Source organism: Equus quagga, chromosome 9 (assembly GCF_021613505.1).
Source record: "Equus quagga isolate Etosha38 chromosome 9, UCLA_HA_Equagga_1.0, whole genome shotgun sequence".
Classification (NCBI taxonomy): Eukaryota; Metazoa; Chordata; class Mammalia; order Perissodactyla; family Equidae; genus Equus; species Equus quagga.
This window is the reverse complement of record NC_060275.1, coordinates 94,477,964-94,491,420: the sequence shown is the minus strand read 5'-3', so window position 1 is coordinate 94,491,420 and position 13,457 is coordinate 94,477,964. Positions and strand designations below refer to the sequence as shown.

Below are 13,457 nucleotides of genomic sequence, written 5' to 3'. Positions count from 1 at the left end.
TTATGTTTTCAACACAACAGCAGAAGCGGAGGAACGAGATGGATTATTTTCCTCCCTTGAAGTGTGACAATGTGGAACGGCAGAAGCGGCAGCCGCAAAAATGGTCTTCAGCTCCCCAAGACAATCTGGGCACAGGATGTCACGTTTGTGCTGATCGGCACTGCACAGTGGCTGTCTGGTAGCCTGGCTCTCTTCTGTGGCCATCAGCACTTCCATTCTAACTGCCAGAGCTTCATTACCAATTGTGTGAGAGGGGGTTGCGTAATTGGTCCATTTCAAAATTTTGCTCTGAATCAGCAAGCTGCATTTGTGCACGCAGCTTAAGAAGCATTCCAGGAAAAAAGGAGTATCATCTACCTTGTACTAACAATACTGCTCTTAGAACTGAGAGATGAAGAGATGTTGATTAACCACAAAGCCCCAAGGAGGGTGGGGACCATGTGGACAGTGGCCAGGAAACAGGGCATTGGGCGAGGCATCTGCTGGTCCCAGCACTGACAAGAGCTGCTCCGTCCTGCTGATGTGTATGGATCTCATGTAGCCTTCCTGGCTGTAAGCTTCATTAGGAAGTGACATATTTGTGCTATTCCAAAAAATCCTCTGCCCCACACTCTGAATAAACCCTTATCGAATGCTTTTCCAAGCTTTGGAGCTTCTATGCCTTGGTGGAGTGGTCTCAGTTCTTCCTCTGCTTTCACATTATGCTTGCACTAAGCTACCTGTATTAGTTTCCTTGGGCTGCTGTAACAAATTTCTACAAACTTGGTGGCTTAAAGGAACAGAAATCTAGTTTCTTATAGTTCTGGAGGCCAGACATCTGAAATCAGTATTAACAGGATGAAATCAAAGTGTCAGCTGGGCTGTGCTCCCTCTGGAGGCTCTAGGGAAGATCCGTTCCTTGCCTCATTCAGTTTGTGGTGGCCACCAGCATTCCTTGGCTCATGGCCCATCACTCCAATCTTTCAGGCCAGTGATTTCAAATCTCTCTCTGCTCCGTCTTTGTATCGCCTTCTCCTCTGTGTGTGTGGGTGAACTTTCTCTCTCCCTCTCTCTTATAAAGACACTTGTGATGGCATTTAGGCCCCAGGTGGATCATCCAAGATAATCTCCTCATTTCAATCTTAATCACATCTGCAAAGACCCTTTTTCCAAATAAGGTAATATTTGCAGGCTCCAGAGATCAGGACGTGGCTATCTTGGTGGCTATTTTTCAACCCACCACATGGCCTCACTCAGGGCCAATTTCGAAGACCCTGGACCACTTGAGAATTCCTTTATCAAGGCTCCTCCTCTGTGCCTTTATCTGGCGTTCAGCCTCAGTTCACCTCCTGTCCTTCAGCCTCCAGACTCGTGTCCCAATATCCATCCTAGCACTTGTTGTGTCTTATAAAGTTACCTCCAACTAGAAAGTTCTGGTAATTAGAGTGCAGAGGTAGGTAAAGTTAACTATCCTTATGGGAAGTAAATTCTGAAAATAGTGAAGCCAAGTTTTCAGCTACAGGTGAATAAGAAAATGTTGGGTACAGATTGATGTCTGTTCCAAAACAGAGAGCTGACACCGAATCCACTGTCTTCTTTGATGATGTTGCTTTTAGGTACACAGTCGATGTCCTCAGCTCTACCTCAGCCTCAGCAGGTGAGGGCCTGCATCAAAATCTTTCGGCACCCACCACACCTAGCACAGGGCTTGCTTTGCTTCAGACACAGCCCGAATAAGGGGAGGGTGCCTGTCTCTCTTTGACGGGTCTGCTGTACATACACCTGCTGCAGCTTATAGCTAGCCAGCCTTGGATTCAGACCTCTGCCATCTACTGGTTGCAAGATACTCAGGTAATGAACATTTCTTCCTCTGCATAATTGGCATAATAATAATTATTTTTCCAAGTAGTTTAAAACAATAAAGAGAATATATAAGGCATCTCTAAAACATCGCCAAGAGTGAAGTAAGTGTGATACCGGCTCAACACGACTTGACACAAGGGAAGGCATTTTGTAGAAAGGGAGCCATATTGTACCTATGGATAACCTCTAAGTAATTAACCCAGCTGGGCATTCTCCAGCTCATACGTAGGCTAGATAACAAATAACTGAAACATAAAGAAAACTGCATGCATTATGACTTATGACCCTTGCTTAGCTTTAAACCTCCCAGCTGCCATAAGACAGTAACTTTGTTCTTTTGAGTTCCTTAGAAACATAGCGACCCCTAGTCTATGGCACCAGACAGACAACCTTCTTGACCCTCTCCTCCAACAACCCCCAGACAGAGATTCTATACTGGCATACATCATCAGAGACAGTTAAGAGGTCTAGTGTGGCATTCCCCTAGTGTAGCGTGCCAGATGGTGTGGTGACCTCCAGTCTGCAGCACCAGTTGGTTAACACTTTGCATTCCCATCTCTATATCTCACTAACCCTATATAGTTGCTTCAAGATTCTGTCTTCTCTTTAAGGTTCTTTAGGACATGAGTCTACCATCTTCCAATTAGCTGGCTTTTCGCTTAATAAAGGTCCTTTCTCTACCATTGTCTTGCCTCTGGATTGTCCTGTGTCTTGCAGCAAGCAGATCATGCCCTCTGTGCAGCAATAGGTGCTTAAAAAAATCCACCTTTCTTCTACTCTACTTTCGCAATACTTCTGGTTCAACGAATGTGTGCATTTCCCACAGCAAGCTATTCTGACACTGTCTAGAGTTAGCACAAACCCCACAGGTTAAGGGTTCAGTCCCACATGACTGCCCACCCTGCTACTTTCAGATCCAAAGTGCAAGTCCAGGTTGTCACCGGTGCTTCTTTCTGACCTACTGGCTATGAATAGGGGTTTCCCATGACCCTCTCCTCAGGTTTAATAACTTGCTAGAGTGGCTCACAGAACTCAGGAAAATATTTTATTTACTAGATTACTAGTTAGTTGTAAAAGGACACAATGCAAGAACAGCCAGATGGAAGAGATGCAGAGGGCAGGTATGGGGGAAGGGGTGCAGAGCTTCCATACCCTCTTCAGGTGTGCCACCCTCCCAGCACCTCCATGTGTTCAGCAACCCAGAAGCTTTCCCTTTGGTTAGGGTTTTTTATGGAGGCTTCATTACAAGGGCATGATTGATTAAATCATTGGCCATTAGTGCAATCTCTAGCCACTCTCCCCTCCCCAGAGGTTAAGGGGTGGGGCTGAAAGTTCCAACCCTCTAACCACGTGGTTGGGTCCTCTGGCAACCAGTCCTCATCCTGAGGCTATCCAGGAGCCCCCAGCCACCAGTCATCTCACTAACATACAAAAAAGCACTTATCACTTCCACTTTGGAGATTCCAAAGGTTTTAGGAGCTCTGCCAGGGACCAGGGATGGAGACCAAATATATATCTTGTATTATATCACAATATCGCAGTGCTCAATAAATGGTAACTGTCATATGGTTATTACCACCATTGTATCTCTTATGGGAAATAATGAATATTAGCTGGTAACATTAAGGCCAAGGCAGATTATGTAAAACAATAAAAATGAGAACCTAAACTTCAGGGATAAAATTAGATTCAGGAAATAAATAGCTGTGGCTTTAAGAAGGTAGCTGATCCACCAGAGAGAGTGGTTTTGAAAAGGGAAGCAATGTTGGGGAAGGTCATTCAAAAGATGTGACCGCCAGTTGACCTATGTATTGGACCTGGGCCACTGGGGGGCTCCCCACCCGCTCCTGTCTTTGGAATGTGTGCTCCTCTTGCCTTCCCCACTCCCAGAAGCTGCCCCAAGGAGGCAGCCTTGAGACAGTAATATGATGATGAGACTATCTGGACTGGGTATGAGACTAAACCCAGTTAAGCCCCCCTGTGTGGGACTGAACTTAGTTAAAGCTTCAATATAAACTTTGAGGATTTGGAGGGTGGGTGTGGAAATCTACTCATTTTGCCACCACCCAATTCAAGCCTCTTAAGTTCCCTTGCTTATTAAACTTGCCACCTACCAATCTGGAGTGGCTTGCCTCTTTTTTTTCTTCTCTGGGTCTCTCCCTGCCCTCTGAGACAGGTTTCAGATTACACCTGGGCAGCTTTGGGGAGGTTGCATAGCAACAGGCAAGAATCCCAGGCATGTGTGGAGTGGTTGCCATCTAATAAGTACAAAAGGAATTTATTGGTAGAGGGTCATCAACTCTGAGAGAGAATGAGTATGATGGAAGCACCTGAACTCTGTAGAGAGCAGGCTATCGATTAGCTCTAAAAAAGGCTTCTCTTTCTTGGCTCATTCTTCCCTGAAATGGTATCACAGAAACTGCAATTACATATAAAGCCTAGTGCTGGCCTCATCTGCTCCTCCAGTTCCCAGTTCTTCCCAGCAAAAGAGTTACAGGAAAGAGCCACAGCAAGGTGAAGTGATCACAGCACCTCGGTGCTGCCTCGAGAGAGGTGGCGTCTGGCTCTGGACCTCACAGCTGCACAGAGAATAAACCTTCTCCCTCTGAGATGAGAACACCCTGGCCTCTGGTCCTGCCTGTTGGAGCCTAGAAGAGACTGACATTGCTTGACTTAATGAACTTGTCTACACTCTCCTTTTTGACCTGGTTCTGTGGCATTTATCACATTCTTCTAGCTCTTCTTTAGAAATCAGCTTGTCACTTGTTTGATTTGTGATACCAACTAGTCCCCTCCTGTTTATCTAAACTCCTCTTAGTGTGTCTTGTTAGGGCTGGAATGAATGCCTGATGGAATCTGCAACTTAAACACACCTCTGTTTAAGGTCGATAGAGAATGAAGACACTCCTCACGATTAATTCTTTCCTTCCTTCCTCTCCCTTCCCTTCCTTCTCTCTCTCCCTCTCTTTCCCTCTCTTCTTCCTCCTCCTCCATCTTCCTCTTCTTTCTCTCCCCTTCTCTCTCTTTAACATAAGCCCCTCATAATAACATCCCAGCTACTTTCTAGGATCCCAGTATCTTGAACCAATATGGTTACCAGCAAACGAATACCTCTATAACAGTGCTTCTCAACCAAGGGTCATTTTGCCCTCTGGAAACATGTGGCAATGGTTGGAGACATTTTTGATTGTCACAACCTGGACTGGGGACAGGGGGCAGGGTGCTACTAATATCTAAGTGGATACAGGCCGGGGATACTGCTAAACATCCTACAATACACAGGACAGCCCCCCACAACAAAGACTTACCCAGCCCTAATGTCAACAGTGCTGAGATTGAGAAAGCCCGCTCTATAGGTCCATTCTCCCGGGCAGCCTCAATACAACCAGACACTGTGATCTGAGGTGTCAATGTGTTGTCTGGAGGCTACTGTTGTACTGGTGAAGCACTCTTGGGAAAGCCGCACCACTAGCAAAAGAACTTTTGGGTGACCTACCTGGTAACAAATAAATGAAAAGCAATAGGATATATTGGAGTATATGAGGAAGTCATTTGGTTTAAAACTAATTTGGCTAGACATCGTTTTTCCAAAAAGGGCCTGATGTGGCCTGTTGAGCATGCACTGTATATCTGCTTTAAATATTTACTATGTCCCAAAGGCAGGAATGATGCCATTAAAGATAGGGATGTAACTTCCCCCTATACAGGCATTTCTTTAAGGATAAGCATCTCTTCCTGGGGACTAAGGATTAACTACTGACCTGCTGTGCTCATCCTGTGACCACTGATTTGTTGTGCCAGCAAAGCAATCTCATGACCATTGTAAAGGGGACATTCCTGTCATATGTGATGTATGCTTTGTGTTCCAAGATGATATATAACCACTCTGTACACCCTACTTCTTTGGTGCCCTTCCTTCCTTGGGGAAGGAAGTCCCCGGGCTAGTCCTCAGATCTGGCTGAAAATAAACTTGCCCCAATTTTGATTTATAGACTGATTATGGATTATTTGAATCGACAATAGCATTCTCTTGAACAATGCTTTGGGACTTAGTCTTACCAAACAATTAAACACAGAACACACCAGCTTTGTAAGAAACACTGCTATCCGGGGAGAAAATGTCCTCTCACTGCATACCACAGGCTCCAAGAGCAGAACCACAGAAACCTGTAACAGTTTTCCTGTATTTATTCTAATAGCAGGGCACACAGCTCTCCTTTATCACTGAACACTGGATTACTGCTAATGTGACGTCATTCCAGGCAGACGCATGGAGCTCCAGCTGTTGTCAGTGGTTACCTGGGTGGACAATCCTTTTCATAGCACTTCTTCTGTCTCCCGTTGGGCTGTGTTTCTGGGTCACAAAATGTAGCCTTCACCATCCCGTGGCCCTGCTTCACACAATGGGCCGTCTGGCGGCGGATACCTGGGATCAGGAAGAAAGGGTCACACATATTGAATCCTGAGCCCACATGCTCCGTGTCAGGTGAGGCACCTGGTGATGTCAAGTGCTTATGGCTAATGGGAAAGTTGTCCATAAGTTACTTGGTTTTCAAAGTAGGGATGAGGAATGGAGACATCTCATCCACCCATGCTGCAGCTGGCAATGGGTGAAGAGATCTTTTTTAGGAAGGAATACAGGCAGTATAGGTAGACTAATATATAATCTAATACATAGATTAATTGAGCTTTAGACACAAGACTAACTCATATATGCCAGGTAAAAAACAAAGTGAGATTTAAATAATGAAAGCAGATATTATCACCAGGTGTTACAATTGCTACATTGTTAGTTTAATAAAGGAATGGAGGAGGTGGTGACTCTTATTTTTTGGGGTGAGGAAGATTGGCCCTGAGCTAAATCTTTTGCCAATCCTCCTCCTTTTGCTTGAGGAAAATTGTCGCTGAGCTAACATCTGTGCCAATCTTCCTCTATTTTTTGTATGTGCGATGCCACCACATCATGGCTTGATGAGCAGTGTGTAGGTCTGTGCCTGGGATGTGAAACCATGAATCCTAGGCCACTGAAGCAGAGTGCACAAACCTAACCAGTATCCCACCGGGCTGGCCCAGTAGGGAGTTTTATATTAGTTGGGGTTAGTAAACTCTCAAAGACCAGAATAAAATTCAAATTAATGTTGTGAAATTTGAGAGGTTAAGTTTTTTCAAGCAGAGGGTTTTGATGGCAGACATTGATAATACTGCTGCCTTCCAAAACCAGGTCGGAAAAGGGAGTAAGAGAAGCATGCAGGGAGTGGAGGGTCTACAGGCAAACCAGGCATATCTGTAGGCTGGACTTGACTTTGGATATATAGGAATAGCTAACATAGGGGCCAGCCCCACGGCCGAGTGGTTAAGTTCTTGTGCTCCGCTTCGGCAGCCCAAGGTTTCACTGGTTCAGATCCTGGGTGCGGACATGGCACTGCTCATCAGGCCACAGTGAGGTGGCATCCCACATGCCACAACTAGAAGGATCCACAACTAAAATATACAACTATGTACTGGGGGGATTTGGGGAGAAAAAGAAGGGAAAAGAAAAAGATTGGTAAGAGTTGGTAGCTCAGGTGCCAATCTCTAAAAAACAGAAAAGAATAAAGAATAGCTAACGTAGGGCTTACCTTGTCTCAGGCACTGTTCAAAACTGTGTGTGTTTGTGCGTGCATGTGTGTATACATACATATATATATCTCAGACAAATATGTATATACACATATGTATATAAATATATATATAAAATATACTACCTATTACCTATTATGATATGTAATAACTGAAACCACACAAAACTTAATGAAGACAACACTATCATTATTGCTATCTGACAGATGAAGAAACTGAGGCACAATGAAGTCACACTGTGCTCTGCTAATTAGGACATGCACATCAGCTCCCCGAATTAGGACATCATTAGCAGAGAACTTAGAGGAGTGGCCAGAATCTCATGGATTGAGAGCTGAAGGGACTGAGAGGAAGAGAGTCACCATCTCTCTTGAGAGAGCTAACACTTCAATGTTAAATGTGAAACACTGGGTGAGAAGACTGAAGACTGAGACCCCTAGGGACAGAGCGATCAGCTTGCACGAAGGTTGGCACCCTGAGCTCTCAAGGCATCCAGGCCTTGAGTGAGCTCCTTGGTGTACAGAACTCCAAAATTGAAGAGGCCACGAAAAAGCCAGGAGTCCACCAAAAAGCTGGTCACCTCCCCAGTTTAGCATCAAAGACATCGAGGGGATTCCCCACAGCATCAGAGCTGGCAGGACCCACAATGGGGCCATCTCTCCTACCACTCGTCACCTCATGCTGGACCAAGGACTTGGTCCAGCCAATCGCCCAGGCTGGCTCGCATACCCAGATGCCAGAGACGGCATCTTGCCACTTAAAAATGTCAGAGGGAGTTGCAAAACAGTAAGTGAATCCTTTACAATGAATCAGCAATATTTTTACTGTTAAATAAAACAATATTTTATTCTTTTTGAAGAGATAGGTAACATTTCAACCACTTAACAGTTGAGTGCGCAAAGGAAAATTAACAACGTGTCAGAGTTTCCCTGTTGAATTAACGGTCATGGTGAACACTAATCTTCCATTCTCCTGGACCTTGAGTTCTCACACGACAGATACACAGCTAAGTCCAAATCTTCTGACAAGGAGCCCCAACCCAGCAGGTGGACTTTCCCCATGTTATAGGAATGCCACACCCGACCAGGAGCTTCCTCCTCAGTTCTGGTGCTGTGTGTTCACTGGGAAAAATTTAATTAATAATTTCATCCTTTACCAATTTCTGGTTAAATAAATAAAACAAAGAAAAGCCAAGAGTCCTGGGTTCTGGTCTCTACTTTTCCTTCCACCCGTTTCTTGGCTAACTGCAGAGAAATGAGAGCAATGACATTCCGACTGTTTGAGGGCAGGAAGCTGAGCTAGTTGATCTCTGGAAGTGTCTTCTACATTTTAAAATTTGTAATCCACGAAGGGGAGACAAAGCTAAAGTTTGGTCACTGGAAACCTTGGGTAATGAGAGGATTCTGGTTAATATAATTTACAATTAGGAAATTATTTGGACTTATATTATGCAATATTATATTAGTTCATATTGCCATATCTCTATGGCACGCATATGGTATATGTACATGGTAAGTTGTATTTTCCAAAGATGGCTGCAACAATAACCTCTCACCCAGCATGCTCTTCTGCAATGCGACCATGCCATCATCCCTCCATCAAGACATGGTGTCTCGTTACTCTGGCCTTGGACCAAATGCAGGAGTGATGTTGCTTGAGTTCAGAGACTAGGTCATAAAGGGTCATGCAATGTCCATCTGATTCTTTCGGATCTCTCACTCTCGGCACTCTCCAGCTGCTAAGGCGTAAGAAGCCCATGCCCTTGGAGGGGCTAGGTACAGGCGCTCCAGTTGACAGGATCCCAGCCTTTAGTCATCCAGCCCAGGTGCCAGTCATGTGAGTAAAGGAGCCTCCAGATGATTCCAGCCCTCAGGCCTTTGAGTTACCCCCAGCTATCCTAGTCTTCCTAGGCCAGGTGCCAAACATCATGGAGCAGAGACACGCCATCCCTACTGTGCGTTGTCTAAATTTCTGACCTACAGAATCCATGAACATAATAAAATGAGGCTTGGTTTACCATATTAAATTTAGCTTGGCTTGTTAGATAGCATTAGTAACTGGAACAGCACTCAATAAATGCTAGCTTTCTTCCTTTCTCGAGTCAAGACCCAGATCTGCAATCCAGCTTGGTTTGCTAGTAGTCTAAACACTATTGATATTGATTTTTCATCTTCTCCTCTCCTGTGCTACACTTCTTCTGTTTGTCACTCCAGATCCACTCTGCACCTGCTCTGAACCCTGGGAAGTGGATCCTATGGACTGCTGTGGCTTCCAGTTGGGTTTGCGAAATGGAGACACTGTTTCTTTGGATAACTGCTCCCTCCCCTCACTTCTTCAGTCCCAGCCACATTAGCCTCAGTTCGCCCCACCCTCACTGTAAATGGGCAGGGGTAATGGATTACCTTTCTTAGTTTCCCTAAACCCTACCTACACCTTTGAAAGTAGCCAAGTTCAATTTGGGTGTGCCATATGTTTCCGTAGGGGACTCTGATTGATAACGGCTCCTTTGTAGTAAAAACTCAACTATTAATCTTGAGCGACATACTCATTAATTAACTCTGTAAACCAATTGCTGGAATAACAGAATCTTTCTTTGACATAGGCTATTGTAATACCTCTACGGAGGGGGTTAGAATCAGGTCATCCTTTTAAGGGCAGGGATCATGATGTAACAACGCAAACGCAGAAAGTGTAAGAGATTAAGCTCAATCTATATGACCTAGACCTTTTCCTGGAAATTAAAGGAAAAAAAATGATATTGGTTTTTAATTTGGCTTGCCTTTTGTATCTTTCTCCTACACACTGAACACACCCCCAAAAGAAATTTTAATTAATTAAACAGGCCAGTTAATCAATATTTTATCACAGCACTAAGTTAGCTGCTTATCTGGAAGTATTTACTTGAAAAGGACATTAAGTAGAAATCAATCACACTCCAAAACATATGAGAATCAAATTAAAAATGTTATTTTCAGGGGATTTGTGTGTGTGTGTGTGTGAGGAATATTGGCCCTGAGCTAACATATGTTGCCAATCTTCCTCTATTTTGTACGCAGGATGCCACCACAGCATGGCTTGATGAGCAGTGTGTATGCAGGTCTGTACCCTGGGATCTGAACCTGCGAACCTCGGGCTGCCAAAGTGGAGCATGCAAACTTAACCACTACGCCACTGGGCCAGCCCCTCGAGAGATTCTCACTCCTTTTTTCTGTGTAGCAATGAAAATGTCACCATGCAGCTGTAAATACTTGGTAAATCTTATTGGATACTGGGAGTGAAAGATCAATTAAGAGCCTTTACTTTTAACAGCTATCTTCATACATCTTTAAATCTGATTATCTTAAGTGGAAATTATGCTTTGAGATAAAGAACAAGTAAAGTTCCTTATGTCCAAAAAGAAAACAAAACAATGACATAGCTCTTCATATTCTCAATATAATATTGAGACCATAAAATAGAGGGAGTATTATATGGTTAATTTAGTTCATATAAGATTTTCCTGACTCCGCCACAACTAGAAGGAACCACAACTAAAATATACAACTATATTCTGGGGGGATTTGGGGAAAAAAATTAAAAAAAAAAAAAGATTTTCCTGACTCAAAAACTCAATATAGGAAGGATATATAGAAAACAACTGAAAACTTAGCTTATTGTAATGACCTATGGCAAAAAAATACATTTTCTATTATTGTTAAACTTAAGATCAAAGATACTTAAGGCACTGAATATTTAACCACATCATCTGAAAGAGATTCAGAGTACTGAATACCCAGTCTTTAAAATACTGACAAAGAACAAGGTTTTTTCTTTATAACCATTTAAGTAAGTACAAGTTAGGCAATACAAGTTAAACTTTACATTAGCACATAAATTATACTTTTCCTAAAATTGGATATAACATTGATTTTTATAATGTAAGATAACAATTCTGTGAATCAGTTTTGGGCACTGTCACTAAAATCCCTCTAAATAGACAGAAACTACATTAACTTCACAAGAAGAAGGGACGAGCAGGGGTTGTATAACCATCTGTCCTGTTTACAAGTCTACCCTCACTCTACTGACTTTCAATTTCAGTTCCCACTAAATATTTACCTCGTTTTTTTCTTGCTCCTTGGCCCCTTCATCTTTGATTTCCTTGGTCAATGAGTTCAGATCTATGCTTCATAATGAGGGCTCAGTCAAGAAGAACTTAAGTCTCACCACTACAAGAGCTCAAACACACTGAAGTGTGTGTGTGTGTTCAACAACAACCACAACATCAACACTAACAACAACACCATCGGAATCAGAAAAGATTTTGATTCTTACTTTCAACACTTAGTTGCTGAGTAGCCTTGGGCAATCTTCCCACCCTTCCTCAGCTTCGTTTTCCTTGTCTTCAACCTCATGAGACTATACTATCAGCTTGTTGTGAGGATAAAAATGATGTATGTACCTTGACATGTATGTGATGTGTCCTGAGATGATGTACCCTGAGTCCTGGCACAGTGCTTAATGCATATCAGGTCCTTGAGAATATTTTTGTAACTCACTTACTCAATCATGGGGCATTAACTCCTTCCACAACTCTGCTTACTGAATGTTGTGACATTAAGATTGGCTTCACACTCTGAGACCAGGGAATAGAGAAAATCCAACTCGTCCAGTCCTCACACTCCTATGATGCAACATCCTTATTGCACACAACTGAGCCCTCACTTTTACAATTCACTTTTTTCCTAGCTCGAAAGGACACTGACACTGATTTCAACAACTACAAATATTAGTTGGGTATCAATTAATGAGGTTTGATTTTGTTATTATCCATTGCTGCAACCCACACATCTTAGAACACTGGTAAGACTCAAAGCCAATAGTTTTCCTAATGAACTAACTGCATAAATGGGCTGTCATGGTCAGGTGTAACATAAGAAATGCTCAAATAGGAGCACTGCTGGTGGTTTAAGAACGTCCAATGGAATTAGGTAGGACAAGGTTCTGTTCTACGAAGGATCCATTTTCAAAATTTAGCACAATCAAGAAGTATCCCTTCCTGCTTATAACTCCTCCTCTGCAGCTACTGGGTACAAATCAGGCAAAGCACACACTTAAAGAAAATCCGAGGCCTGCAAAATCTCATGAAACTCACGGGTTAACAAGAAAAGTGGGCAGTCAGCACTGAACAGGGCACACTGACCAAAATAAGCCTTTGTAGAAACAAACTGAGAAATCCTGAGAAAGTACTTTACTAGAGAACAAAACCAAGAGCCTGGAAATAAGGGAGAAACTAATCTCTGCTGGCTGCATGTGGTACAAATGGGATAGGACTGAGAAGACCAGTGGAATAAGAGACCATTAAATTAGGCACCTTAGAAAGAATTCCATTAATGATTCCACATGTAAGGAACTTGGAAGTAGCCACTCCATCCTTACAACAAGTCAAAAGCTGCACAGACTGAAATATCAACAGTTCTTCTTGGATACAAGAGAGGAGAGGGCACAGGGCCAACTGTTGTCCCCAAGACTGGAGAGACAGAGAGGTGAAGACAATTTCCCAGAGCAGAGACTCATGAGTGGACCACCACGGGAACCAGAATTTCACCAAATTAATGTCAGATACCAAACCACAGATCCATGAACCCTAGAAAACACCAAGCAGGATAAATGTCAAAAAACCTACATCTAGGCATATCATTTTCAAATTATAGACTATCAAAGATAAAGAAAAAAATCCTAAAAGAAGCCAGAAGAAAAAAAAAACCCTTACCTACAGAGGAAAAGGCAAAGAATTACATCTGACTTCTCAAAAATGGTGCGAGCAAGAAGACAGTGGAGTGAAATATTTAAAGCGTTGAGGAAAAAAATCCACCAACTTAGAATCCTGCACCCTGTGAAATTATCTTTCAAAAGTGAAGGAGAAAGAAAAACTTTCTCAGACAAACAAAAATTGAAAGAATTTGTTGCCAGTCGACCTGCTGTGCAAGAAATCTTGAAAGAAGTTCTTTAGAGAG

General features: G+C 43.1%; 1 protein-coding gene across 3 annotated transcripts in view; it reads right to left on the bottom strand.

Moving 5' to 3' along the window:
• The window catches only part of ADAMTS12 (ADAM metallopeptidase with thrombospondin type 1 motif 12), a 308,773-nt gene that overhangs the window by 56,813 nt on the left and 238,503 nt on the right, over window positions 1-13,457 (bottom strand). For all 3 annotated transcript variants that reach the window (XM_046671863.1, XM_046671864.1, XM_046671862.1), the window contains exon 18: window positions 6,142-6,268. In XM_046671863.1, coding sequence (XP_046527819.1) covers window positions 6,142-6,268 — 127 coding nt within the window. The remainder of the gene's footprint in view (window positions 1-6,141; window positions 6,269-13,457) is intronic.